Source organism: Leptinotarsa decemlineata, unplaced genomic scaffold, assembly GCF_025532065.1.
Source record: "Leptinotarsa decemlineata unplaced genomic scaffold, Ldec_3_MD MMD2_tig00000035_RagTag_RagTag, whole genome shotgun sequence".
NCBI classification, from domain to species: domain Eukaryota; kingdom Metazoa; phylum Arthropoda; class Insecta; order Coleoptera; family Chrysomelidae; genus Leptinotarsa; species Leptinotarsa decemlineata.
Genome location: NW_027412540.1, coordinates 8444004 through 8471195, shown reverse-complemented (window position 1 = coordinate 8471195; position 27192 = coordinate 8444004). Strand labels below are relative to the sequence as shown.

Genomic DNA, 27192 nt, shown 5'->3' with positions numbered 1-27192 from the left:
CTTCAGCAAGTGGATAATCCCTATCAATTGGTTTTGAATTAGGTAAAGCATTGAATATTTCATCATTTGAATGTTAGCTGAGTCGAAGTGAAAGTTCTTTTATTAGAGCAGTTTTTCCTGAGTATCCGTCAGAATCTTGTGAAGGAGTTGATTTCAAAGCTTCAGTTTGGAGTGATTCAATTCGATTGATTTTCAAATTGATGTATTCGATTCCCCTAGATTTATGGAAGTTCACGACGAAAACGAAATGATCGGATACGGTGATCTTGAATCTTATTTGTGCACGTGCTGAACTTTTAAATTTTGATTCGATTCATGAAATTAAAAATGTTTTTTGGATCACGTCATGAAGCCCAAATTTGACCGCAATCCTTAAGAAAATCATACAATTTGTTATGCCATCATGAGAATCTACAGAAATCATTGCTCGAATATCAGACATTGAATGTATTGCTGAATGAATTGCTGAACCGGATTTTGTCTCGAGGTTGATTTTGGTCATGTTGTGTGCAACTTGGTTGTATGAAATTTTTAGAGTTCATGATTGGAAAATAGATAGGAATTAGAATCGACTAACACCAAAATCTACTATTGAAAGCCTGTCCACGTGGTCTTTCCACATGGAGATTCTGCATTCATCTCTGGTCCTTGGAATTTCCAAAGTTTGGTTGTTGTTGCTCTGCGGCTGAATTCTATCAGTTACAGTTACAATTCTCTTTCAATGATATAAAAGAGTGGAACATAGTGGATTTTTAGATTCAACTTCAATGTAGATAATTCAAAATTACTAACAGCACAATGTATAATAACAATAAAGATTGACGATCTGAATTATAGTGATACAAGTTTCAGTGTCTTGATAATAATGTTGAATGCGTAAAATGCGCTTTGCCGCGATAGGCTGGTTCCAGTGGCGTGGATGCTGTGGACACCAACGGGGATCATAACAAATTGTCTTGGATAGTCCAAGTCATTTGGCAACATAATATCAGTGACGCCTTTTTCAAATTTATCACGTTTTTTTTTCATGCACAGTGTCTATTGATATGTGCTTTGTAGAGTAGAGTAGACTTAATTTTTTTGTATGACGAATGAAAAAAAGTTTATGCAAACAAACTATTTGGTGTACCTAAAAAAATTGAGCTATGACAGTACATAATCCTATAATGGAACTTGGGTTTTTCGAATCGTAGACTGATACGTTATGGTGTATTGTGTCATATTCCATTTCATCGCTGTCGGACATATTACACCAGAAAATATAGTTAATAGTGTTATGAAGTCATGTGGAAAATGTGTATGATTCTCTATGAAAATTCATCCATTCAGGATTTAATGCAATTTTCACTGAGCAATTCAAAAAACCGCAACCAGTGTTTCACTATACGATAGCTTTGCCAGCCATACTTTCATAGAACACAAATTGGGTGTATGTATAGTATCAGGTGTTACAGGTTTAGAACTGTTTAGTGAAAATCTAGGAATGAAGTGATACTCAAATACTTGATGCGATAGAGTCACCAAACCCATTCATAGTTCCGAGCGGACGAACAGAAACACTAAGGCGGCAAAAAACAAAATTTTGTCTTGTCAAATAAAACAATTGCTTCAAATATTCCACAAATATTCTTACGCCTAAACTTCGGGCGATTACATGGTTTCTCATTTCTCGTACTTTTTTTTGGAAATTCGAGTCTGACAAACTATGCCTAACGTTTACCATCCATTCAACAGTGTCATAGATTTGCTCTTTATATGATTTGCCAACATCAGAGTACTAAACATAATATGTCACTTCTGCCATTTCGCGTACTCTCACATCCATTCTAGATACATTTCGAAATATTGATATTATGGGTAATATAAAAAGGTAGTATTCCACTAGCAAAAAATGGCCATCACTCACTCAAGATATTTACAAAATATATTCTAATGATAAGACCAACATTTTTCGCTCGTTCACTGATATTTTATTCAATATGTAATGAAGTATCATTCATTATGATAACCCATTTGGAACTCATTAAGGCAAATTCTTCGACCACTGACAATGTCAGTTTGAATAAATGTTTCCTACATATCATACAATCGATTTAATTTTGGATCATATATATTATTCGAATGTGAGGACAATCCTCAATATCGGTCCAAATTCTAGCAAATTATATACCTTTTCAGTCAACATCACTTAACTAGGATAAAATTATTAATTTTTTGAACATGTGTTGTAATGCCAAACCTGCCTAATGAGGAAGAGATAATTATGGAATAAAATCATGTCATGTCAATGTCATTTAGTTTTATAGTTTCACTCCAAGGATTTTCTTCGGTTTCACTTCATTATAACACCATGTAAATATATTTCCTGCCCCCATTTTAATATCGGCCTCTGGTGAAGCAGAATGAGAGAAATGTAAACATAATTACGTGGTTGCTTCTGGTTCCCCTGAGAGTTGGCTTTCATCCCGGGGACATAAATATCCATAATCACGAATTCATAAAACACGTCAACATAAAATGTATTTAAAACTCTATGAGAAGTGTTTCACTTATATGAATAGAACCAGTGAAAATACTGATGTCAGTGAAATTGTATTATAGTTGGAAAAACAAAAATTAACGATAATATATTATAAGAACTCAGCTTGTAACTCGCAAGATGGCTTTTTCATTTGGAAAAGTTACTCGTATAATCTGCATGAGGTTGATCTACCATCAATTATCATTAAGTTACATTCCGCTGTATTCAATTCACGATATTGATTGAACATAAGGCACATAAGATTTTTATTGAATATAAGAAAAATTGATTTTGTTGCGGATTGAAGAATGTGAAATGAGGTATATTCAAAGAAGTTACCTCAGAATATTCGCTATAAACAATACATTATATGATGGAGATCTTATAGGGCTGTCGAAACTGATTTTAAATGAATATTTCAAAATTTGAATCCATCAAGACATATCCAGTAGATCAAACTAGTCAGGAGCATTCTGATTTATACATCTACCAAAAAACGCTATACCGGTTGACAATGAAACCATTGTACAGAATTTTAAATAGAAGTCTGTTTATTTTTTTGACCATGCACCACAAAACATTGTCAACCACCTTCAAATAAACTTACCTCAGTATATTGTCACACCTACGATTATACTCTCTACTCTCAATAATGAGACAAGCCAATTAATAATAACTGGGTCCATTTCATTTCTACGCCAATGGAAAATTCGACTGGAAACAAGATTTCTCTCAAATCCTAATAAAAAGTGATCACAAAGAAATTTGAAGATACCATGCTGTTCATTTTTTATTGAAGATGTGAAAGTGTCAGAGCTGCTTTATCTCATTGTGAGTTGATAACTACTTACTCACTTTTTCACTGGCACAGAAAAATGACCAGCAGAGAGTCTTTGACATTTTTATAATACATTTCATATTCATGTTCATATTTTATATATAATGATGGAAACATTATTACTTTCTGAGATTAGACTAAAGATAAGCAGTTTCCTCCACCCAGAGTTTGTTCTGTTTCGATTTGGGGTTGCGCAAATCTTGCGAATATATTCAAATCCATCGGGTTTATCTCTCATGTCCAGTAAACTATAGTACCACGTATCCATTTTACTCTCCTACTCTTCTCTCTGCTTAAGCGGATTTGAAGAAGTGTAACCTAGAACGGAGTCACCATTAAAGTGCGCACCATATGGAAAACTTTTTTTTAGAAAAGTTTCAATGAAGTATAACTTCGGCACTGGTTTGTGCTTCAAATTTAACTCAAAATGATGTGGTCAACTGCGACCCACTGACGTTCAGTGTTTGTCAAATTCAACTTTATTTTGAAAAAAATTGAAATAGTGCATTTCTAGATCGAATTTAACACAAAGTTATGCAAAAACTTTCCTTTAAAATTATGCTCCATTAACGAGAAACCTATTCGTCCGATCTCCTATTTGAAGAAATTGAAATGCTTGATTTGAGGCCATTATATTTTTTCAAGCCCGTCATCTATTTGTTCAAACACAAAAAAACTAATGAGCTTGATTATATATCGCATTGATATCTCACGAGAGCAAATGACTCCAACAAACTCAAAATTCCAATTGCTAGGAAAACGATTGGTAATAAATGACAAGCGTTTTTAGCATTACGACAATTCAATTGTCTACCAAGAGAAATTGGTATTTTTCAATAAAAAAAATACAACGTTTATAATTTTTATAGAAAGAAGCGCAATTCTACAACTGATGAATATGTATCCGACGTTTCTTCACTTTACTTTACATCTGAAATCCAAAATTTGTTTGTATGCTATGAATGTTCATCAGTAAATTATTATTGTGAGTTATTGTATTTGTTTTTCTGTATACAGGTAAATATTTGTATCTGTGTTCATATGTATGTGTGTAGATATATGTAATTCAGATTACTGTGGTATTATACTCGTTACAATATTATTAGATTTTTGAAGTTACACCTTTTAATTAATGAGTTAGTATTTAGTAACTTGGTAACTACCAGTTCATAACATTTATGTTTACCTCTTGAAATAATGTTCAAATATTAGAAATACATAAACTCAATGCCATGGACAGACAGCCTCGGCTTTGTGGAATTATTGTTTATTGTAGTTTCAAGAAACTGCTTTGTTTTTGTACATTGTTTATATGTATTGTCACAAAGAGACTGCTGATGAACTTAATAGTAGTACTCTAGCATTTTTGTTCTATTTCTTGAAGAAAATAAAAATGATTACACAAAATTTTCCATTTTTTTTTTCGTAAAACTACATATCCAACATAAAGTCCTATGATTTCACTATGAACTGAAGTAAAATGCCGGTTGTGAATAGATGTATCATATCGAATAACTATCATACCGATCGATTTCAGTAATAAATCCGACCTTAACTCTCCCCATGCATATTTTCAAGAGTACAAAATAGCATGGAGTTCCTCCAAATAATATACTTTCGCCGAGAGAGCAACAAAGACATAACAAACGCACTCGGAACAAACACGTTATTTACATTTCATTTCTTTTCGTGAATACAGATGAGAATTTTCCCCAGCATCTGGTGTGATATTGAACAAACGAAAAATCACGTTACCCTAGTAAATCATGCCACGGCGATAAGCATAATTTCTTTTTTACGTTTCACATTTGGCAGCAATACGAATAGGGCTTTGAAGGCAAAGAAACGATTTTAGTCATTTTGTTAGGAGGCTGTGGCTCTAATCCGAAAGTAATCAGCGGGAAGCATTGAACTCTATAAGAAGAGTGATAAGTGGAAATTGAGCGGAGGGTTCCAATTGCTCGCAAAATTGAAGAGATTTTAGTTCTCTGAAAGCATTGACTCCTATTTCTTATTTCGAGCTCGTGACGTTATGGATGAGTTGATCTGAAACTGAAAAAAACTTAAATAATACGTTGGCCTTGAAATCCCAGTTGTGTCAACGATATCAAAATTTTTCATTTCTACAGGTAGTTCAAAAAAAGTCTACACTCGAACAATCCCTATAGTGAATTTATAGATGCATTAGATTGGATAATACATCGGCGATATAGGTAGGTAGGTCTGAAGTGAGTGGGCCTATTCGACCCTCCACCACAACCCACAAGGATTTATTGTGGATCACACCTATTCACACTCAGCCAATTAAACCCAGATTCTTAACGAAGTGGTGAGTGGTCTTTTAGGTCAGATGGTGAGAGTACGGATCTGCCAAACTCAAAGAACCTGATTCGGTCCCCAGCGGGGCAGGCACAAAGTATATACTCTGCTGTTTCATCATTTTCCAGATAGAGGCGACACATGCTGTCTTCCGACAGTCCAAGTCTCTGCATATGATGATTCTTAGTTCATCCCTCTGTAGTCCAACAACTGTTTGAAATGAATAAACGCCTTGTAGTGAGTCAGTCCTAGAAGATTCTGCCAGAAGTCCTCAAATCTTCTCGACATCCAGGTGTTCAGTGTTTGTGTGGCAAAGCCCAAAGCGATGTCAATGACAGGTTCTGGTCCAATAAAGCCGCTTGCAGCACCTTCTTTTGCAAGCGAGTCAGCAGCTTCATTGCCTCCCAGGCCAGTATGGCCAGGAATCCAGACCAGAGACAATCTGTTAAGTCTTCCTATCGAGGAGAGTCATTTTTAGCAGTTTGCTACCAATTTAGACGTTGCTCGGTAGGAGCCAAGAGCTTTCAACGCCGCTTGACACAATCTCTCCTCACACAATTCAATAGCGTGAATTTTCTCTTGAAATACAGTCACATAAGTTCCTAGGCAGGTAGATAACTCTGTCTTGGGTCTGCGACTGAAAATACCTGCACCAGAACCGGAAGGTGTTTTTGATCGGCAATGTAACAAGTATTCTGAAAATCAAATAAAATTTAAAAGTATTAAAAAGAAGAAGGAAATTTTCCAAAAGTAACCCTTACCTTATGGAACTGTAGGACTGTTATTTATGATTCTCCCAGAGGGTTGAAAATACGTCCTGAAATACCATTTCTGGCATTTTAAAGAAAAAACATTTTTTCTACTCAAACAGGAACATTGCAAGTGCAACAATTGTTGAATAACAAATCTGAGATTATTTTGAAAGGTATTTTTGAAAGGTTTCAGAATATATTCTCGTTGGAAAAATGAAAAAAATATTTTTCAATTTATCAACAATTTACTTAGGTTGAAAAATCAAACATTGATACTTTTTTTTTACTATCGAGCCTTTTGTCAAGATCAGAAGCTTCATGGAAATGATTTAGGAGAAATTTTATGTGCTATTGTTGAAAAAATTGTTATAAGCAAATGCGTTGCCTATGAGATAATCCAAATTTTTTTTTGGGAAACAACCTTTGATTTGGAAACAATCTTCGTTGCAAATTATGATCTACAAAAAAATCATTTCTTAGAAAAATGTTCATTACTCAAAAACGGATTTGTTATTTGAAAATTTTTTTCTAACACTTGTATTTGATATTGGGAAATCTTTTTTTCAAATCATGATCCATCTTGCTCTTTGATAACTGAAAAAAAATCATATTTTACATCTACATTCAAAAATTCTGTCTGTCATTTACTCCATCATTTTCACCTGATTGTTTATGTTCAAATTTATACCCCATAAACTAATTAAGACACGATGGAAAAACTCAGGATTCATCCATTCTCTACTGATTGAAGAACAAATTCAGCACAATTATTTGTTCCACGTATAGAATATTTTTATAAAAAAAAGATTTTCTTCAATTTCTATGTTTAAATATCTTTTAAAACCACAAAAATATGATTATATCGCTCATATTACTTTTTATCCGAAGTATATTCATCAAAAATTTCAGCCTATTGATATTTCACTATTTTATGAATTATGAAAAAAAAATAAGTTGAAAAGAAAATGATTCCTATAGTTTATCAGCCCAAGCAACTTGAGAACTGACTATGAACTGGAAATTTTGTTTATTTAAATTGAGTTATTGATTAATAGTTGTTTATATTCATCAAAGGTTTTTTTGAATACCATTTCAGATTACTGTTTTTTCTGAGAACGTTTTTTCCAAAAAAAATTTTTGATTAACTGATGCATAATTAACTTGAATATCACATTAAACATTTTTTACTGCAGATTATTGTTCATTCATTCATCCGGTAGGTGCCTGCATTCTTAAATATTCAATAATTTGAAATAATATTCATTCATTGAAAGTACAAAGCTGACGTGTCTTGCGCGAATGGAGAAAACCGATTCCTGGGTTTATGTGGCATTGAATTGATTACTTCCACTTCCAATTCGAAATTACTTCTAGATCCTCATTAAGATATGCAACCTCCTGCTGCCAATAGAGATGTACATCCGCCGCGGATGTCCTGGAATCCAAATAGAATGACGAAACAAGTGTGCTGTCTTCACCAAAGCAATATATTGGATTCTTGGTTTTTTCCAATAAGTCGTTGATATACAATAGAAAGGGGGTTGGATATAATATAGATCCCTAGGGAACACTGACGTTGATGATACAAGTACTCAAGAGATATTCTTTGACGGCCACTCGCAGGGAATGTTCTTTCAGGAAGCTGAAGGGCCATTCACAATTATGATCCGGCAAGCCATAGCTTCGAAGTTTGGTCAGCAAACCCTCATGCCACACACGGTCAAAGGCCTTAGAAATATCAAGCGCTACAGCTCTTGACTCTCCATATTTCTCGATTGCGTTATTCCAAATATGGGTGACATACGCCTGTTGATCTTTGTTTACGAAAGCCATATTGATGATCGCTCAAGATGCTGAAGCCTTCGAAATGGATATAGTGGTTTACGACGTTCTCCATGATTTTTGATATCACTGATAGCAAAGCGACTAGAAAATCGACTGCGGAGTGGGGAGCAAATTGTTCAGCTTGTAGATTGGCTTTTTGTATGGCTGTCGTTGCAATTGAACCATCCGCTTGTGCCAGTGGTGTGTCAGTGTGGATTTTGTAAAGATTTGCTCAACAGCTTCAGCTATCGACCAGAAGGATCAAGACCCGTTGGTATTGGAAAGCAGTTTATCCTCAATTCTCAGATTGTGAAGTTCTTTGCTTTCATTTATCGCAAGTTTGCAGCTGATGCGATACTGCCGGTATGCGAGATTTTTGGAGGCGACGGCTTGCTCGCAATTTTTGTTCGACCAAGGTTTGCCGTTAGAGGTTCGTTTCATTGAAAAAGGAATATATGCAATCATGGATTACAGAGTAACATCCGTAACTTCAGAAGCACTAATAGAAGGATCTTCAGAGTTGAAACAAACATCTAGCCAGAGAAAATTTCGGAAATGGTCTTGAAGATCTTCCTCTACAGCAGATCTGTAATGCCAAATTTTTCGCGACTATTTGCTATTTTGAATTGAATGACACCTTGTTCATATGTTTCGGAGGCAGACAAAAAAATTTACCTTAAAGGAGCTTGTGAACTAGACTATAATTAGTTCCAATACAAATACTGCTTCTCAACAACATGACTGAAACACCCTTATTGACGCGCGTTTCACCAACCGAGTTGACGTCTTCAACTAACTTGGTTGTTGAAACGAGCGTAAAGAAGACAGTTGCAGTTCTGGTATTTGGGAACACTGTTCATTTTGGATTGAGATTACGCCAGACGTTTCAGTTCCATCTTTCAACAGTTATTTGATTCGACTGTAAATAACTTCGAAGTGGAAATCTAGAAGTGTTTCCTGTAGAAAATTATTCACGTTTGTTTGAAGGTGATTGACAACGTTTCATGATGAATACCATTAGTTCGAACTTTCATTGTCTGATATTATAAAAAATGATTTGAAATCCCTGAAATAACTTGAGAAGAATTAAAAATAAATAGGTGAAAATGACAATTATGTTAAGCATAGAAACAAACACAAGACACATTCTCAGCGAGGGGAAACCAGCAAATCGGGAATAGCAGAGCATCTTTGGACCCATCAACATAATATCGAGTGGTCTCAAGCTGAGATCATACACAGAGAGGAACATTGGTTCAGGAGGAAATTTAAAGAAGCTGCATACAATTTGTACAACAATGTATTCAGTCTAGCTAGCGTAGAGATACGCAACATATAGAAATCCATAATCAAGCGAAAAATGGCCACCTTCCGCCAAACGGTCATCTCTCACTAAATCGGTGAAGCTGATAAAGGAAAGCGGAGATAAGTCAAAGTATTCGAATGACCCATAAATATTCATTTTTCGGAGAAATTAGTCCAGTCATCACCCGAAGACGATTGTGGATACTAATAATCGAAACGTAGTGAAGAAACTTGACTTGGAATCCCTTAACATCTCATTTTCATTTTTTGTTCAATTGTTCTATTTTCACTGGTATTTTATTTCACTAATATTTCATTTCAGGTTTCTTTTTTTGCCTAATATAATTGTTATTTTCAGCTATTCATTTTCATTTCTTTCAGGGATTTCAATTCATTTTATATAATATCAGACAAGGGAAGTCTGAACTAATGAAATTTATCTTGTTTCGATTTCATACTTTTCTATTGTGAAAATATTCTAGAATTTTTTTTCCAAACTTCCACTCGATTCAGTAATCTTTCTCAATTTGCAATCTCTATGATGTTTGAAACTCAAAACACGAAGCTCCTCCAGATGGTCCATTGCAGGCTACTATTCGAAAACAAACTCCCATAAAGTTTCGTGAAGAGCTGTCTGCAGAGATAGAAGAGAGTTCATCTTGAGCTAGATTCATTTCTGAACTGATTGTTACATCATTTGAACTGAGAATATTAGGCGTTCGAAGATATTTCCCATTATTATGTTGAATATCATATGCAGCATCCGAAAACAATGAAAGAGATGAATTACTGTTAGAAATTTCGTTTCCTGTGTTATGACCTTTGTTATTATTATCTGCCAATAATTGATCTATATGTTTCTTGTACGTCAAGTTCGTGTTCTTATTTGTTACTATATAATTTCTATCTCCCAAAATACTACACACTGTACCGGGTACCCAAATAGTTTCATTGCCCCTACTATATTCTTTCATTAGTATATCATCTCCCTCTCTAAAACTCACATTTCTATGTCCCTTGAAACTTTTTACTTGATTCTGCTGTTTTTCTTCGACTATGTCCTGACTCACTGGAAACAATAAATCTAATCGTGATCTTAATTTTCTCCCTAATAACATTTTTGCTGGACATTCTCCAGTGGTTGTATGTTCGGTATTTCTATATGTGAATAAAAAACGATTGATAATGAAATTTAGGTCAGCTTCTGGATTTTCGGATTTCATACTAATGATGGCATTTTTCATTAATTTAACTGCATTCTCAGCAGCCCCATTGCTCTGAGGGTGATAAGCAGCAGTTGTTATGTGTTTTATTCCATTCAATTTTAAATAATGGAAAAACTCTTCTGAAGTCAATTGTGGACCATTGTCGCTCACGATAACTTTGGGCAATCCGAATCTAGAGAAAATATCTATCAATCTATCAATTGTGGTTGAAGAAGTAATGTTTTTCATTTCATAACATTCAATCCATTTTGATGTTGAATCTATCAATACAAAAAAATTGTTATTAAATAATGGACCAAAAAAATCAATATGTAACCTAGACCAACATTCTTTAGTATATTCTCATGGTTTTAGTATACTTTTTTCTGAATTTCTACTGAATTTTTTACAAATGTTGCAGTCCTTCACTAACTTCTCAATATTCCCATTTATTGAAGGCCACCATACATATGATCGGGCAAGAGATTTGATTTTCACTATTCCCATGTGGAAATTATGCAATTCTGACAAAATCATATTTTGGAATTTCTGTGGAAATACCACTTTATATCCCCACATGAGGCAACCCTGCTCTACAGAAAGTTCGTTTTTACGCCTGATAAACGGTATCAACTCTACATGTAATTTAGAATTTGGCCAACCCTGTCTCACATAATAGATTATTTTAGACAATATTGGATCCCTACCACTAGCCAATCTAATTTCTCTATAAGTTATAGGTAAGAATTCTTGTACATAGTGGAGATATGAAATATCATTCTGAAAATCCGCTTGGAAACATTGTAGTGGCAACCTTGACAACCCATCCGCTATATTATTTTCTGATTTTACGTATTGGATTTCGAAATCATATGCTAGCAAAAAATGAGCACATCTTTGCAGTCTATTTACTGCAATGAGTGGAATTCCTTTTTTTGATCCAAAAAGGCTTATTATTGGTTTATTATCGGTTACTAAAATGAAATGGCGGCCATATAAATGTTCGTGGAATTTTGACACCCCCCATTTGATAGCAAGGGCTTCCTTATCTAGCTGACTGTATCGCTTTTCTGCATCCGTTAATACTCGAGATGCGAAAGCTATAGGGCTGTCTCGTTAATTTTTTTTATTTGGATGACTCATTACTGGTGCTAGCCCAAAAGAACTTGCATCCACGGTGAGTTTTGAATTTCTTTCGGGATCGTAGTGGGCCAAAACTCTATCTGAAATAATTTCCTTTTTTATTTTTTCAAATGCATTTTGACAATCTTGTTTCCAGAGGAATGTCGTACTTTTTTTTATAAATTATAAAGTGGTTGTAGAATTCGTGCTGCATTAGGTATGAATTTATTTTTGGGTGATGGAGCACGTTTGATAGCCTCAACATTTTTCTCTGATTTGTGCAGACCACGTTTATCGATGACATGACCCAAATACTCGATTTTTTCTTGAAAAAATACATATTTTTCTTTTTGTACCCCCAAACCATTTTCTTTAATGATTTTGAACACTAATTCTAAGTTTCTCAAATGATCTGTATCATTTGCTCCCGATATTAAAATGTCGTCAATAAATACTACTACTCCAGGAATATTCCTAAATAGATTTTCAACAATTTTCTGAAAGATACTTGGCCCACTAGTGATTCCGTAAGGGAGGCGTGTGTAGACAAACAACCCCTTATGCGTTGATATAGTCAATAATTTTGTAGTGTCCGCTGTAACCGCTATTTGCTGATATGCTTGGCTCAAATCAATCTTTGAAAATTTATCACCACCTTCCTACTGGGGAAACAAATTATTTATTTTTGGTAGAGGGTAAGTGACTGCCTCCAACACAGGGTTAACAGTTATTTTAAAATCCCCACATATCCTTATGGTTTCATTAGATTTTAGTATGGGTACAATGGGGGTTGCCCATTTTGAATATTCTACTGGTTTTAATATACCCTGATCTACTAATCTATCAATCTCACGTTCCACTTTACTTTTCATCTTTTTGCCTCACTGCAAGACTCAAAGTGAAGTTTTTTAATAAACCTAAATCATTATTGAAAATTTCTGAATATTTTTCGCAAAGGGTTGTCAGTTTGCCATCACAGCCAATCGAATTCAAACGTACAATTCCCAAATTCAACTTTTTTAAACCGTTTCTACCTAGTAAAGGAGGGACACCCCCTTCAATCACATATGTTTCTAATACTCCTACTTTATCATAGTATTGAAAATTCAAATAAAGTTTTCCCACTGGCGAAAATGAATACCCTACATAATCTCGTAGATGAAGGTCAGTGGCATGTAATTTTATATTCGCAAATTTTTTTTTACATAATTCCTCAGATATAGCAGAAAATGCAAAACCGTATCGACTTCGAACGTAGTCCACTTATTTACCACCTTCATCGATATCTGTGTAGGGTTTTCATCAATACCAATTTTCTTATTATGCATATGAAAAAAATCTTCCTCATTGTCCAATGAGGTATCTGTGTCAACAAAAAAAAATTTCCCGACAAACTTTCGATTTTGAGTTTGATGACACATTTGAGCTAAATGACCTTTTTTTCCGCATTTGTTGCACACATAATCACGAAATTTGCACTCACTTGTCTCGTGGTTTTGCTCACCACAAACATTGCAAAAGCGTCTTTCATTGGTCCATGTACTGCTATTACCCTGGCTTGGTTTTGTTTCCAATCTTCTATTTTGTGAATTACTTCGGGAACTCAGCTGATGTATGGTATCCGCATTGGGTTTTAATTTTACTTTCACAAGTGAAAGCTTCGCTTCCTTCTGGCTTTGCTCTTTACATAATGCGATTTCTAGGGCTCTCTCGAACGTAAGATCACTTTTTTCTTCTTTGAGTCTATCTTGAAAGATGTCCCTCAATACTGTTTGAAACTCGGTACCAAGCTGGGCATTTCCAGCCAAACACTTCAATTTAGTCGCAAAATTCATAACGGATTCATTTTCTTCTCGCCTGGCACAATATAATTTTATGCGTTCCGTATGAAAAGAGGTAATGGGGCTGAAGTGCTTATCCAATAACGTCTTCAATTCAGCAAACGTCTTCTTGTCCGGCGAATCCGGTACACACAAATTTATTACCAATTTATAAGTGCGTTCACTCAACGAATTTAACAGTAAGTCCCTTTTAATATCTTCTGCCAGAGTATTGATAGTACAATATTGAGTTAACTGAGTCAAAAATATATTCCAATCAGATGTCACATGATCGAAACGATTCAAATGTCCGATATGGCCGTGCGCCATTTTTTTTTATAAAAAGTTCACAATTCACTGATCTCCTCTAATACTCGTTACAATCCCATCCTCGTCGCCAATTTATATGTACGTTCGAGGAAAAAGAAAACTATTCATTTCCCGAATAAGGTTTATTCATCAAGGAATATTACTCATACAGATACACACTTTGAAAATAAAATTATAATGACCTTTCAGACCAGTTTGTCAAAAAACAACTCCTCGATCTTTTTGTAAACGCAAAACAAAATATAAAATATATCAAACCAAGAACAGTGGCGTATCCTATCCAATAATACATTACAGTCTCCTTCTCCAATAGTTATGTGAATGGCGTTTTCGTTAGTGAAAATGTCATCGCCTCCATTTACTTAGGATTGTCCTTTAGGAATATTTGTGTACAGTAATGCATTCACAATACAACCTAGCATACGTCTACGACGGATGTTTGAGCTATGGATTCATCCGGTTACCTTGTAGTGATGATAGTATCAGTTACGGTTTCTTTTTTTTAGATGTTAAGATTAATATTGAATCCACCTGCATCCGTAAAATTATCCTATCACCAATTTTAACCATTGTTTTGTTCACAGAACAGCTCATTTCTATACATTATGTGTATAATGAATTCGTTGATGTATCTGTAGTAAAGGAGTTTATGTTTTTTTTGGGAAAGAAAGTTTTTGGCTTTCTACTACTCCATCTTGATACAAAAAAAAGAGAGAAAAAAAAGAAAGATGAGGGAATCTTCCAAAGAAAGGAAGGAAGTAACTCTATACATGGATGTGTAGATCATGCAAAGAAGTAACTTTCAGACACAAACTGAAAGAAAGTCCTCCTAAAATAGCTACTTTCATATAAACATTGAATTATACGATAGAAAAATTTTTTTTCGAAACAAATACTTCTATATGAACACTGAATTATACAGAAGATAATTTTCTCCACCCAGTTTGTATTTCAAACATTCGTTGTTAAATAAAAATCAGATAACATTCACATGAGTTCTACTTTATATGAATAGTAACAAATTGTACTTACATAGAACACTGTCATCCTCACTGGTATACACCGATGTTTCGCCTCAAGACACTTACCCTAAGGCTCTTCAGTTGGCTTTCTACTACTCCATCTTGATTAAAAAAATAATAAACAGCTACTGGCTGTTTCAGGAAGACTTTCTTTCAGTTTGTGTCTGAATGTTACTTCTTTGCATGATCTACACATGCCATGTATAGAGTTACTTCCTTCCTTCCTTTGGAAAATTCCCTCATCCTTCCTTTTTTTTGTATCAAGATGGAGTAGTAGAAAGCCAAAAACTTTCTTTCCCAAAAATTAATCACTCCTAAAAAATATAACTCCTTCAATTCGAGTTAATGTTCTTTGTATGCACTTCACGAGGCCTATTTTTCAATCCGCTTAAGGAACTGTAATGAATTTTCGAGTTATGGGTAATTATCGAGTAATGGGTATCTTTTTCCAATACGAATTGACATTAGAATGACACAACTTGACACTTGGGGGAACATTGTCTTAGTTGATAGTGACAGTAGGTAGATAGTTGAGAATTACATCAGTTTCTATCGATGATTTCCATCAGTGAAGATTTGAGCTCTAGGCCTCTGGATGAGTAATTGGTTTTTCACAATATCAACATCGATTGATAATCTTGATTTCATCATGAATTAAAATTTCAGAAATTTTAAATCATTTTAGACAATGGATGTCCGAACTAATGAAATGCATCATGAAACATTGTCAACCATTGAGTTCAAATGATTTGAATAGATGTAACACTATATATAATTCATAATAAATGAAAGATATGATGGGTGTACCAACAGTTCATATTGGCTCGTTATTAGATAATGTTGAAAAATGTGAACAAAGGTCATATATAAAAGTTATACGGCATTAGAAAATTCACGCATTGGAAAGAGTTCTAATCGTACAGAAGTTTACAAATATTAATATATGAATATGCTTCTTAGACTACGATTTAATTCATTTTTGTCTTTGAAATGGTCTATTGCAACGGCAACTAATTGATTTCTTTGAGAATATGGAGGAATGAAGAGAACAACCAAGTGATATGTGATGCACTAATGATAATTTATTCAATGCTGAGTGCTTTGAATGTTACTTTGAGTTTCATCCCTTTAGATTCAAGTTTATAGCATTTTTTCGAATGGAACAATGTATATCAGTTTATCTTCGCATTCTACATGAAATTGCTTATCTGAGAATACCCATGCCCACCGCCAGTCTAATGAACTTATATACGAAGATATCATATCGATTATATTTGAGTTGAAGATGTTTTGTAATATGAACGTTAAGATGTTCTCCATTTCAAGAGCCGATGCACATCAGGTCTAGAGAGGTCTACGACAAAACAAAATTATTATCTCTACGGTTTTTAATTTACTCCACTTTCACCGGTTCTTATTGTTCCACCCTTCTATGATTTTAATATACTCAAGTGCGTTTGCATCCGCACCCTAACAAGAAACAGACAAACTGAAATTCAAATCACACCCTAAATAAGCAAGTTAATTCTCTGGGCTCAAGGAAATTTCATTTTGTTGTATAGAATGGAACGTTAACCACCTGAAAATATTTTCGTGAGATGGTATACTTTTTATGTTAGCATACTTTTCAATTAATCGGATTTACAACAATTAGAAAGGGAAAATAACGACCATCTATTACATCACGAAAGCCCATTTAATGCTATGAATATTTATAAGAAGGTGTTTCTGTAATTGGACTACTCTTTTATTTAGAGTTCTAATTGCTCATTCCAGTATGCTGAACAAGAGTAATAAATTCAGTTAATGTGTTCTGCTTTCAATCAACCAACAATAAATTTGGTTGGTTTTTTATTAAATATGAAATGAAATCTTTTCCACTGAAATATGGGTCACCAACACAAAACAAAAATAATGCATACTCGAGTTATTGTTGAACGGGATCGGGATATATATCATCAATTCAACCAAGCTACTTTATTTATAGTTGTTCAGTGCGGTTTAATAATCGACTAATAGTATTTAAATTTGTTTCAAATGGACTAATGAGTGAATAAATGCTCATTATACATCGCTGAATAAACTCATTTGCAACAGATTTTTGATTCTCATGTTGACAGTCTAATTCCTCTGGGACTCAGAGCCGACATCTTTTTCATCTAACGAAGTTGATAGAACCCATCTACATCATTTGAAGTAATTACCGGGGTAAAAAAAATGACAAACCAGTTCCATTCCTAGATAAAGTAGACTCATGTATCAAATTGACGCATGGTGGACCTGCTTGCCGAACAACTGAAACGTTATGAACTTTTTCGAAAGTTTGAAAATAGCTTATTTGTTTTCTTATACATCTTCAACAGAGTTCAACACTCTGTGTGTTTATTAGTGTGATATAGTTTGTAGAAAAAACCAAAGGTTTGATCCCTATGGTACACTTGGTTTATATTCGTGGAATAGCTTTTTCAACTGTTTTTGAGTTGAGGGCTACAGGTTGAGTGGTTGAACAAACCTGTAGTGTTCTACACTGCAGTTTTGAACTTCATCTTCTGGTTGTTATATCCTATTTCATCAAAAATAAAGAAAATTATCATTATTATTATCCGTTGGGAAAAATATTTTTGGCAAAAAGTTATTGAACAGATTTCACAAAGATTTCGAAATAGCACAAATACAATGTTTTGTTGTTACTTTTGATGAGTTATATATTATATTAACGAAGGAATCAAGAGCAACTACAGACTAGTATCTTACGATTGATTCTAAATTTTTTTTGAAAAACCACTTACGAAACTTGATTTTTCTCGAAGGCGATGAGTATTGATGAAGAGGTAGTAACCAATTAATATCGATATTTCTGACTGAACAAGGTCTTTCTTGCATGAAAAAAAAGTTTCATTTGGATGTTGAGAAGGAAATCCTTTTCTGACGTCCTTCCGATACGATGAACAATCGTATGCTACCAAAGAAGCTACGGTGGTAGCGAAACGCGTCTAGAAATTAAAAATATTTGTGAAAATTGTTTAATTATCATCATGGATATGAAATAATGAAAAAATCCACAAACTGGTTTTGAGGATTGCATGTTTGATTTCGGTAATAATTTTCGTTCAAGTTAAACCTTTAACTCGTTTTTGGAAGGTTCGAAATATATGAACATTTCAATCTAGCAGACCACTATTATAATGTTCATGCAGTCATTGTTCACTGAGTTCTGGCGTTGCATTTGGTCATTATTACTCCTTGGTCAAAGACGAAACGGACTGGTTTAAGTTTGACGATAGTCGTATCACGAAGTGTTCTGGCGATGCATTGAATTTATCGGAGCCTTTGGAGACACCCTACATTTTGTTTCATAAGAGAGAGGACATTGGTAGATCAAGATCTTCAGATGATGTGGTGCTGCAGGTTTTTCAGGGTTTTCCTGCAGCTGAAAAAGCAAATGCGCCACTGGAATCAATGAAGTCGTCCCGGAGCGCCAATTAATTTTTATTGTTGTTTTAATTTTCATCGTTGTTTCAATAAATAATACATTAGTAAACACTACAACATGTCAGAATTCGTTTTTATCAATATCAATACTTTAGAATAGAAAACTTTGTGATGTAAACTATTGTAGTATATTCATCAACCCTTCCAAACAGAAGTAATTCACTAATTTGAGTGTATTATTGCTCATATAAATTCTGTGTGCAAAATATAAAAAACGGATTTTGGCAATATACTGAGACGTTAATTGGAGTGATATGAAGTGTTATGAAATCATAGAGTAAATAAAATAACTTTCATCCAATATCAACTAAGTTTATTATTTGTTAAAATCGGTTTCAGTTTATTAGATCATTTTCAAGTAACATGTTATGAAGTCCCTAAATTCACATTCCATAAACACATTGAATGGACAGTAGTTATGTTGTTTTTCGTTTCCAAAACCCCTCTCTCAGTCAGGGCCGTTGCCATGGGGGGGGAGCCTCCCCCTTTGCTTTTTCGACTTGGGAAAAAGTTGGGAAATTTTTGGCCGTGAAGATAGAGGAAAATAATAGTAAGAAAATGAATTAAAATTGAAATAATAAGAATGATAGAAATGAAAGGAAAAGGGAAAGAACCAGGAGATGGTTGGGATTTCCCAACATGCATAACTTGAAATTCTGAGTTGTTTGAAAACTTCAAAAAAGTTTAATTTCTCCCAAGTAAGGGAACAGTCCTGAACAGTCCACAAATTTTGAATTGACAATTTTACAAAATTCCCAACTTTTCGCTGTTTTTTCGACTTGGGAAAGTTGGGAAATTTCGGGCCGTGAAGATAGAAAAAATAATAGTAGAAAACAATAAGCACAATATCATTTAAGTGTTGTTTCCTTTCATTTGTATTGAATATTCCTATACATGGTGGATATGGTGGAAGACCAAGGACCTTGGTCCAAAGTAGAATAATTCCCATTATCATTTTTATAATTACCAAAATATATTTTTGTTTGTGCATACCCTAACAGGCATCAGCATTCAGGCAATCTTTGGATAGCTAAGTGAAAAAATTAATATATTATAGCAGTAACTAATCCCTCGACTATCATTTTTTCGAAAGTCGGGAAATTTTGCTGGTGGGGTTGGATAAATTTGATTTTCCCTCCGCCCCCGGCCCTGCTCTCAGTTTTTTCATTGAAATCAAGTAACTAACTATGATTCAGATGAAACCCGAGTGTCTTCCTCCAAATGCGTGTGCAACAGACGCCGGATCACATACATATGCTCCTGGAAGTTCATTAAAACTTATACTGGAGTGGTCTAATTCGCACGTTCAAATTCTGCAATTTCAATTAGAGATATTTTCTAGTATTCGTGTTCATTTCGTGAAGAAAAATCATCATCATTCGTTGGAAAGATCACGATCTTGACACGATTCTTTATTTTCAGATACGATGCTTTTGATTTTGAATATACTCATAGTCCTCCTGTTTCGGTGTCATGGCCTTACATCAAACAACTGCGGATTCAACTCAATGTGTGTCTGTTCACCGGATCAGCATGATTCGAACACAAAATCTATTCACAGCGTCAGTTGCATCTCAGTACCGTTTTATAAATTTCCGAGTAAGTATATAAAGTATATATAATTTCTGTTTCAATATTGTTAACATGATTGCTTGTTCGAAGAATGATGAACCAACTCAAGTAATCTATTCAGTTGTGAATAGTTGATGATTTATTCAAAAAAATATAAAGAGTATTTGTTTGGAAAAATAATTTTTCCGAAGTTTTTTTTTTATATCGTAGGTAATTCATAGAGATGAATATCGAATATTATTGGAGTTTTTTTCCAATACCAACCCGTTAGTTTAACACCGCGACACGTGTTTCGATCACCAAGTGATCATCTTCAAGAGGAAGATAAAAAAAGAATATCAAAAACAAGTGACTATGAAATCGACTATCAATGTTCCGAAAATATGTAATTTCAGCAGTAAAATGTTATGAACGATACGGAATACTTCTTACAGATTCCGAGACAGAACAGTAGATTTTTTATCATGATCAATTTCAGTTATGAAGTTATTCATCACACTAATCACCATCTGTGTATATGCAGAAGCCATGCTTGTTATTAGATTATCAGGTTGTTTCAAACGTTTTGTCCGTTTTAATGTCATATATTTTTGTAGCTCCATATCTCAATGAGTATTTATTCTACTGTGTCGTGGTATATACTGATCGATAGACAATTTTGTACCCTATATATTGATGCTGTTAATTTTTTCCAAATTATGATTTTTTGACTCTTTTCAGCTTATTACTATATGATGTTGTTAGGCGAATTTTACACGATTTTTCTATATGAATTCGAATCAATAAACGCACTGTTTGACGTTGGCCAAACTCCGTTCAGGAATGTCAGGACATTTCAGCCTCAAAGATGAGCCTCGACCTGGTCAACCTACAGTATTCCAGAGCGAGGATTCGAGGACTCTGACGGAAACTGACCCATCACAAATAGTGTGTTAAATGGCGGAAAAGTCAAAAAGCTCGAAAAGTGGGTACTCCATGATTTAAACGATCGACAAAAATCCTCACGTTTTGAGGTCCCGTCTTCTTTTGCTTTTGCGCAACCAAAACGATCCTTCTTTTAATCAGATCGTTACGTGCGATGAAGAGTGGATCCTCTACAACAACAGGAGATGTTGAGGGTAGTGGTTGGACACCGATGACGCACCTAGTCATGTTTCAAAGGCAAAAATTCACCAAACTTTTTGCAACTGGGAAAAACCATCACAGCACAGTCCGATTGTGAGAAAATCGATGAAATGCAACGGGAATTGCGTCAGCAGCAGCCGCCACTGGCCAACAGAAGAATCCACGACAACACCCGTCCGCACGTTTGACAAATCACCGTCCGATAATCAAACGAATTGAGCGTCGAACTATTGCCTCACCCTATATAATTCGAAGATCTTTTTTTAACTCACTATCATTACTTCAAGCCCTTTGATATCTTTCACACCGGTAGAATCTTTGCCAATCAGAACTATGTAAAAATGATTTTCGTCGACTTCCCAGTTGCCAATTTGATGAAAATAATCAACTTGTGTTGCATTGACAAGAATGCACTGATTCAAATGGCTTTTATTTCGATTGAATTGAATATGTATTTACTGAGATATTACAGTTTAAAGTAGACTCATGAAAATGGACCAAACCTTTGAAACAACCTGATATATTTGAAGCTCCTTTCTTACTCGAGCGTATCCCGGTTATTTTCAAATTCTGTTGTTCAACTGATCAAGAATTTCTAAAGCCTATAATTGAAATATTCATGTTGTAATCAGGTAAAACGGAGACAGGAAAAAAATTTAGTTAATAATTGTTACTTCTAAGATTGTGAAGTTTTCATTTTTAGCTTTGAATTGAAATGATGAATAAACAGTGACACGGCTTGGCATCTTACGGGTAGCAGAGTATATACAGTGTGTAAAAGCCAAATGGAATAAATTCATTATTTCGGTTACTGAATATTACAAAGAGGAAGATTAATCTTCCTCTTTGGAGATGATCACTTGGTCATCGAAACACGTGTCGAGGTGTTGAAAATAACGATTTGGTGTTGGGAAAAACTCCAGTAATAGTCATTACTACACCAAAGGTTCCAAATAGTGCATCATAAATTTCGGTTACTGTACATATTTGAAATCAATCCTGAAACACGTCAAATGTAAATTTTAATTTGACATTCTTCAATGTGAAAATGCCACCCCTACTTTCAATCCCCTTCGACATGTACAACTCCAAATTTTTTGAATGGATAATACAGGTTTGTGATATATCGTTTGGAAGGCCTCTTCATTTTCTATTAAAAAATGATATCCGTTTCAAGTTCATTGCAACAATTAAGATAAAATAAATTAAAATCATATGGTTACCGACATTCGATAAAATACACTCAAAAACTAAAATGTAATGCAAAACGTTTTGAAATGTAGAATACGAAAAAGAACTATGGATGTTAACAAAGTAGATGTTTAAAATATTCACTGCGAACGTCTTGGCAAGATCCTAATCTCAAATAAAACTGTCTTTTTTAACATTTTTTAATATATCAGGCGTGATCGACCTAATCGTAAGCGTTATTCGTTCTTCTACTTCATTCAAATCTGAAGGTTCAGTTTTGTACACTTTGCTCTTTACATATTTCCATAAAAACAGATCTAATGATGAATGATCAGGTGATCGCGCTGGCCATTCAATTGATTCTCGCTTCCCTATCCACCGATTGGGAAATGTTGAATCGAGGTATGGCCGGACATTAACTTGGTAATGTGGTGGTACTGAATCCTGCTGAAACTGTATCGTATTTACTGGAACTTGAGGGTTTCCTGAATCAGGATATAAATTTGCTAAACTTGGAATGAAATGCAAGTTACTCTTAATGAAAAAGGGACCAATGATATGGTTTCCTACAATCCCGGCCCAAACATTAACCTTTTGAGGGTACTGCTTGTGTTCGTCTCTCATTCAGTGAGACTTTTCCGTTGACCAGTAGCGGCAACTTTGCCGATTATCATAACCGTTAAGAGACAAAGTACACTCATCAGAAAACATAACGTCTCCTAATTGGATGATATTGTTATCCAACATGTCCATTATTTGTTCACTAAAATAAGTTCCTCTATCGTCTTTCAGGAGCTCCTGAGTAGGTAGCATTTTATAGGGATGCATTTTATTTATTTATAATATGTTTACTATCAATATATGGCTAACATTGAATGTAGTGGATGCCTGTCAACTCGATGTATGTGGGTTTTCCTCAAACTCAAGCATCACATCTAATTTTAATTCATCACTTATTGCATTGGCAGTTGCTTTTTTTTAACCCCCACATGACCAAGCTCGCGAAACTATTTCTCTATTTTGCCTATTGTTCCTTGAGATATGGGCGGTAAATTAGGAAATTTCTCATGAAAAAGGCGAGCTACCACCTGTTGTGTTCGGGTTTTATCTCCGTAACCAATCATTTGCAAAACTATTAATTTATGCATTTCCGTTAATCTTACCATTTTGTCAGACTTGAAGTTAATGAACTTCAAACTCAAATTAAAATACTGACAACTAATGTTGTAATATACAATAAGTTTCGAGTATATTTAATCGAATTTCAGTAACCACATGATTTTAATTTATTTTATATTGATTGTTGCATCAAACTTGTAAGCGATAACATTTACGAATAGAGAACGATATATCACAAGCCTATACTTCCCATTCAAAAAATTGGGGGTTGTACCTCTCATTAGGCAGATATTGAAGGTAGGGGTAGCATTTTTCCGTTGAAGTATGTCAAATTACAATCTAAATTTGATGTGTTACGGGATTCTGAACTTATTCCATTTGTCTTTCACACACTGTATGTTGTTTTTCTGGTGATGGAAAAGTGACTATCAATAAAAAACACGAAACGAAAATGCGACTCTGATTATCAAAGTGATTCAGTATGTGAAACAAAACCAACGTAAAACTCACGGAAGAGATTCGTTTTGATTTTCAATGTAAAAGGCTTACAAACCATGCCACGTGTTTGGCTACAAATAGCTCTCAAGCAGGATTACTATTACATAGCGAAACACGTTTTGTGGTTTTGTGAACTTTTCATATTGAAAATCAAAAACCAAAGCAATTCCAACTGAAGGGCAATTGAAATGTGCACGAATTACTTCAGGTAATTAGTTTGTTTGATTGATATCGTATACGTCTAAATAATTTTCTAGTCATCATATCCTTTGTGACTATTAATTTTTTTCATTATAATTAGCTTTTCTCAAAGGATAATTATATGGCAGGCTCATCTCTAGACTGATGAAAGATAAAAAATATGTAGGTAATTGTTTGGTTGTTTCGAACGGCTCAGACATCGTCCTCCATAAAAATTTATAGAAAATGTCAAAAAAATTCATATGTGAAAACTGTATGAAAACTCGGGTAGCAGTTTTGATTTTCATTGTGAATTTTCTTCTCTTTCGAAATCTCTCATTTCTATTCATTTTCAATCATTTTGTCTGTTTCTCCGTACCTAGTACATTCGATTTATATTGTTTTGCTCTTCACAAAACTATCTTTTTCATGTGTACCTTACTCTTTTTTCTTAGAACTCCTTGGTCAATTTAAGGAACTAATGACGAAATATTAATTTGTGCATTTATCTGGCAAAATTCGTTGATGTCCTCAAGAGTGCATTGTTTTTTTAAGTAGTTTCTTCAAATTCGTTGTACTGAACTATCAATAACACAACACAACAAAAAAATATTTTTTGAATGTTTCCTACACTAAATTAGTCAATTTCTACTAATTTTGGGTTGATAAAAACGAAAATAACAATGAAAAATTTTTATTAGTTCTGGTTTTTGAGATACACAGTACTTAATCTTGAAGAGTAGTTATACTATACGTGAAAAGTGAAAGTACATAAAACAATATTGTTATGTTTCTTTTAGAATATTTTAAGTACAAAATTAATAAAAAAAACATTATACTTAGTGTTTTGACAAATAAAAGAAGTTTGTACCACCAAATTTCAATTAAGGCCATCCGATTCATTGTAAGATCGCTGTCGTTTAGCTTGTCTTTTATAAAACACTTCTGGAGCATCCCTACACACAGACCAGCAGTAGTCTGCAAGCATTGCTTCATTCCAACGGCCCTGATATCTCTGTTCCATTAAGGCAATGTCTTGATGGAATCTTTCTCCATGTTCGTCACTCACAGTTCCATAGTTTTGTGGGAAGAAATTAAGATGAGAGTGAAGAAAATGAATTTTTAAGGACAAGTTGCATCCAAGTTGGTGGTGAGCTTGAAGAAGCTCTTTAACCAATGCTGTGAAGTTATCATCTCTTTTGTTACCTAAAAACCCATGTACAACTCCCTTAAAGGCTTCCCAGGCTCTTTTTTAATTTCCTGTTAAAATCATGTCAAAAGCAGGATCATTTACGATTTCACGGATTTGAGGCCCAATAAAGATGCCTTCCTTGACTTTAGCATCACTCAACCTGGGAAACTTTGCTCTCAAGTACTTAAAAGCTTGTCCTTCCTGGTCCATGGCCTTCACAAAGTTTTTCATTAGTCCTAACTTAATATGTAATCCTTAGGATCTACAAGAGGCTCGTAAACTACATTTTTTCATTAGGGTTTAGGTCTCGTGTAGGCCAGTTCATTTTTTTATAGTGAGATTTTCTATCCCGACTGTCCCACAGACACAAAAAACAACAGTACTTGGTGAACCCTAATTGCATTCCTAGGAGTATAGCAATGACTTTCAGATCACCACAGATGTGCCACTTGTGTTGTTCATATTTGATTGATTGGAGAAGTATTTTCATATTTATATACGTTTCCTTCAAGTGAACTGCATGACCTATAGGAATAGAGGGTAACAGATTTCCATTATGCAGAAGTACAGCTTTTAAGCTTAGTTTTGAAGAGTCTTTAAACAGTCTCCATTCAGATGGAGTGTGATCCAAATTCAAGCATCCATCAAACCATTAACATCAGAACAAACTACGAGGTTTTCTTTTTTCTCAAAAAAAGGAAGCAAATCTTTTTGGCGCTGTCTGTACTGAGATATTTTCACATCATGTTTTAGAAGATTCCACTGTTGTAGTCTTGACCCTAACAGCTCAGCCTTTTCCTTAGACAAGCGAAGATCTCTTATAAGGTCACTCAACTCTGCTTGACTAATTCTGTGCGGATCACTAGACCTATCGCTTACCTCAAAATCAGGGTCATAGGATGTAGAAGGATGGGTTGCTCCTTCTAAACAGTCTTCATCACCTTCCTCTAAAATTTCATAGTTTTGGGGTGGAGAAGGGACTGGCAAATTGTCTGAGTGTGGTACAGGCCGAAGAGCAGATGGGAGATTAGGGTATTTAACCGTTCCTTTTTTCTTCATAGATAAACCTTGCTTAATGGGAGGAGTTAAGCAGAAATAACAGTCGTCTGTATGATTGGTAGGCTCACGCCAAACCATAGGTACTGCAAAAGCCATTGCCCGGTTTTTATTTTTCAGCCACTCTCGCAATATGACGGAACAAGAATTACAACATATATGAGGAGCCCATGATTTATCTTGGACCCCAACTTTCACACCAAAATAATGTTCATAGGCTGTCTTAACGATAGGTGTCATTTTACGTTTCTGAGCCTTAAATGTTATTTCACCACATATACAGCAAAAGCTATCGACAGATTTCACACACTTTCGAGGCATTTCAGATCAGCACTTAAATTCATTTAAAAATCAACTTCACACGATAATTTCAATAGCAACCACGTGCGTACAATTGACAAACTCACATAGGTTATGTTTACTACTTAAGAACAGCTGATGAGAGGGGTGTTATGTAAACAAACATGTGTACCAACTGTTGGTGATGAAATATTTCATTTGTTGAAAACTCAATATACATATATATATATATATATATATATATATATATATATATATATATATATAATATAATGATACTATATCTTGAAAACAAGAGCTAATATATAATTTTTATGGTCACTTTCGGTTTTAACACGTGGAAATACATTAAAATCATCTAATTTCAACCCCGAAACAAAAACTTTGTTGTGTTGTGTAATCATTTATG

At 34.4% G+C, this 27192-nt stretch overlaps 1 protein-coding gene across 2 annotated transcripts in view; it reads left to right on the top strand.

Annotated features, from left to right (window-relative positions):
• LOC111513699 (uncharacterized) overlaps positions 1–27192 on the top strand; it is a 121621-nt gene that overhangs the window by 33470 nt on the left and 60959 nt on the right. For both annotated transcript variants that reach the window (XR_012464688.1, XM_074171825.1), the window contains exon 2: positions 19973–20149. Coding sequence is in view for 1 of the 2 variants with exons in the window: in XM_074171825.1 (XP_074027926.1) it covers positions 19978–20149 (172 nt within the window). In the remaining variant the exon portion in view is untranslated. The remainder of the gene's footprint in view (positions 1–19972; positions 20150–27192) is intronic.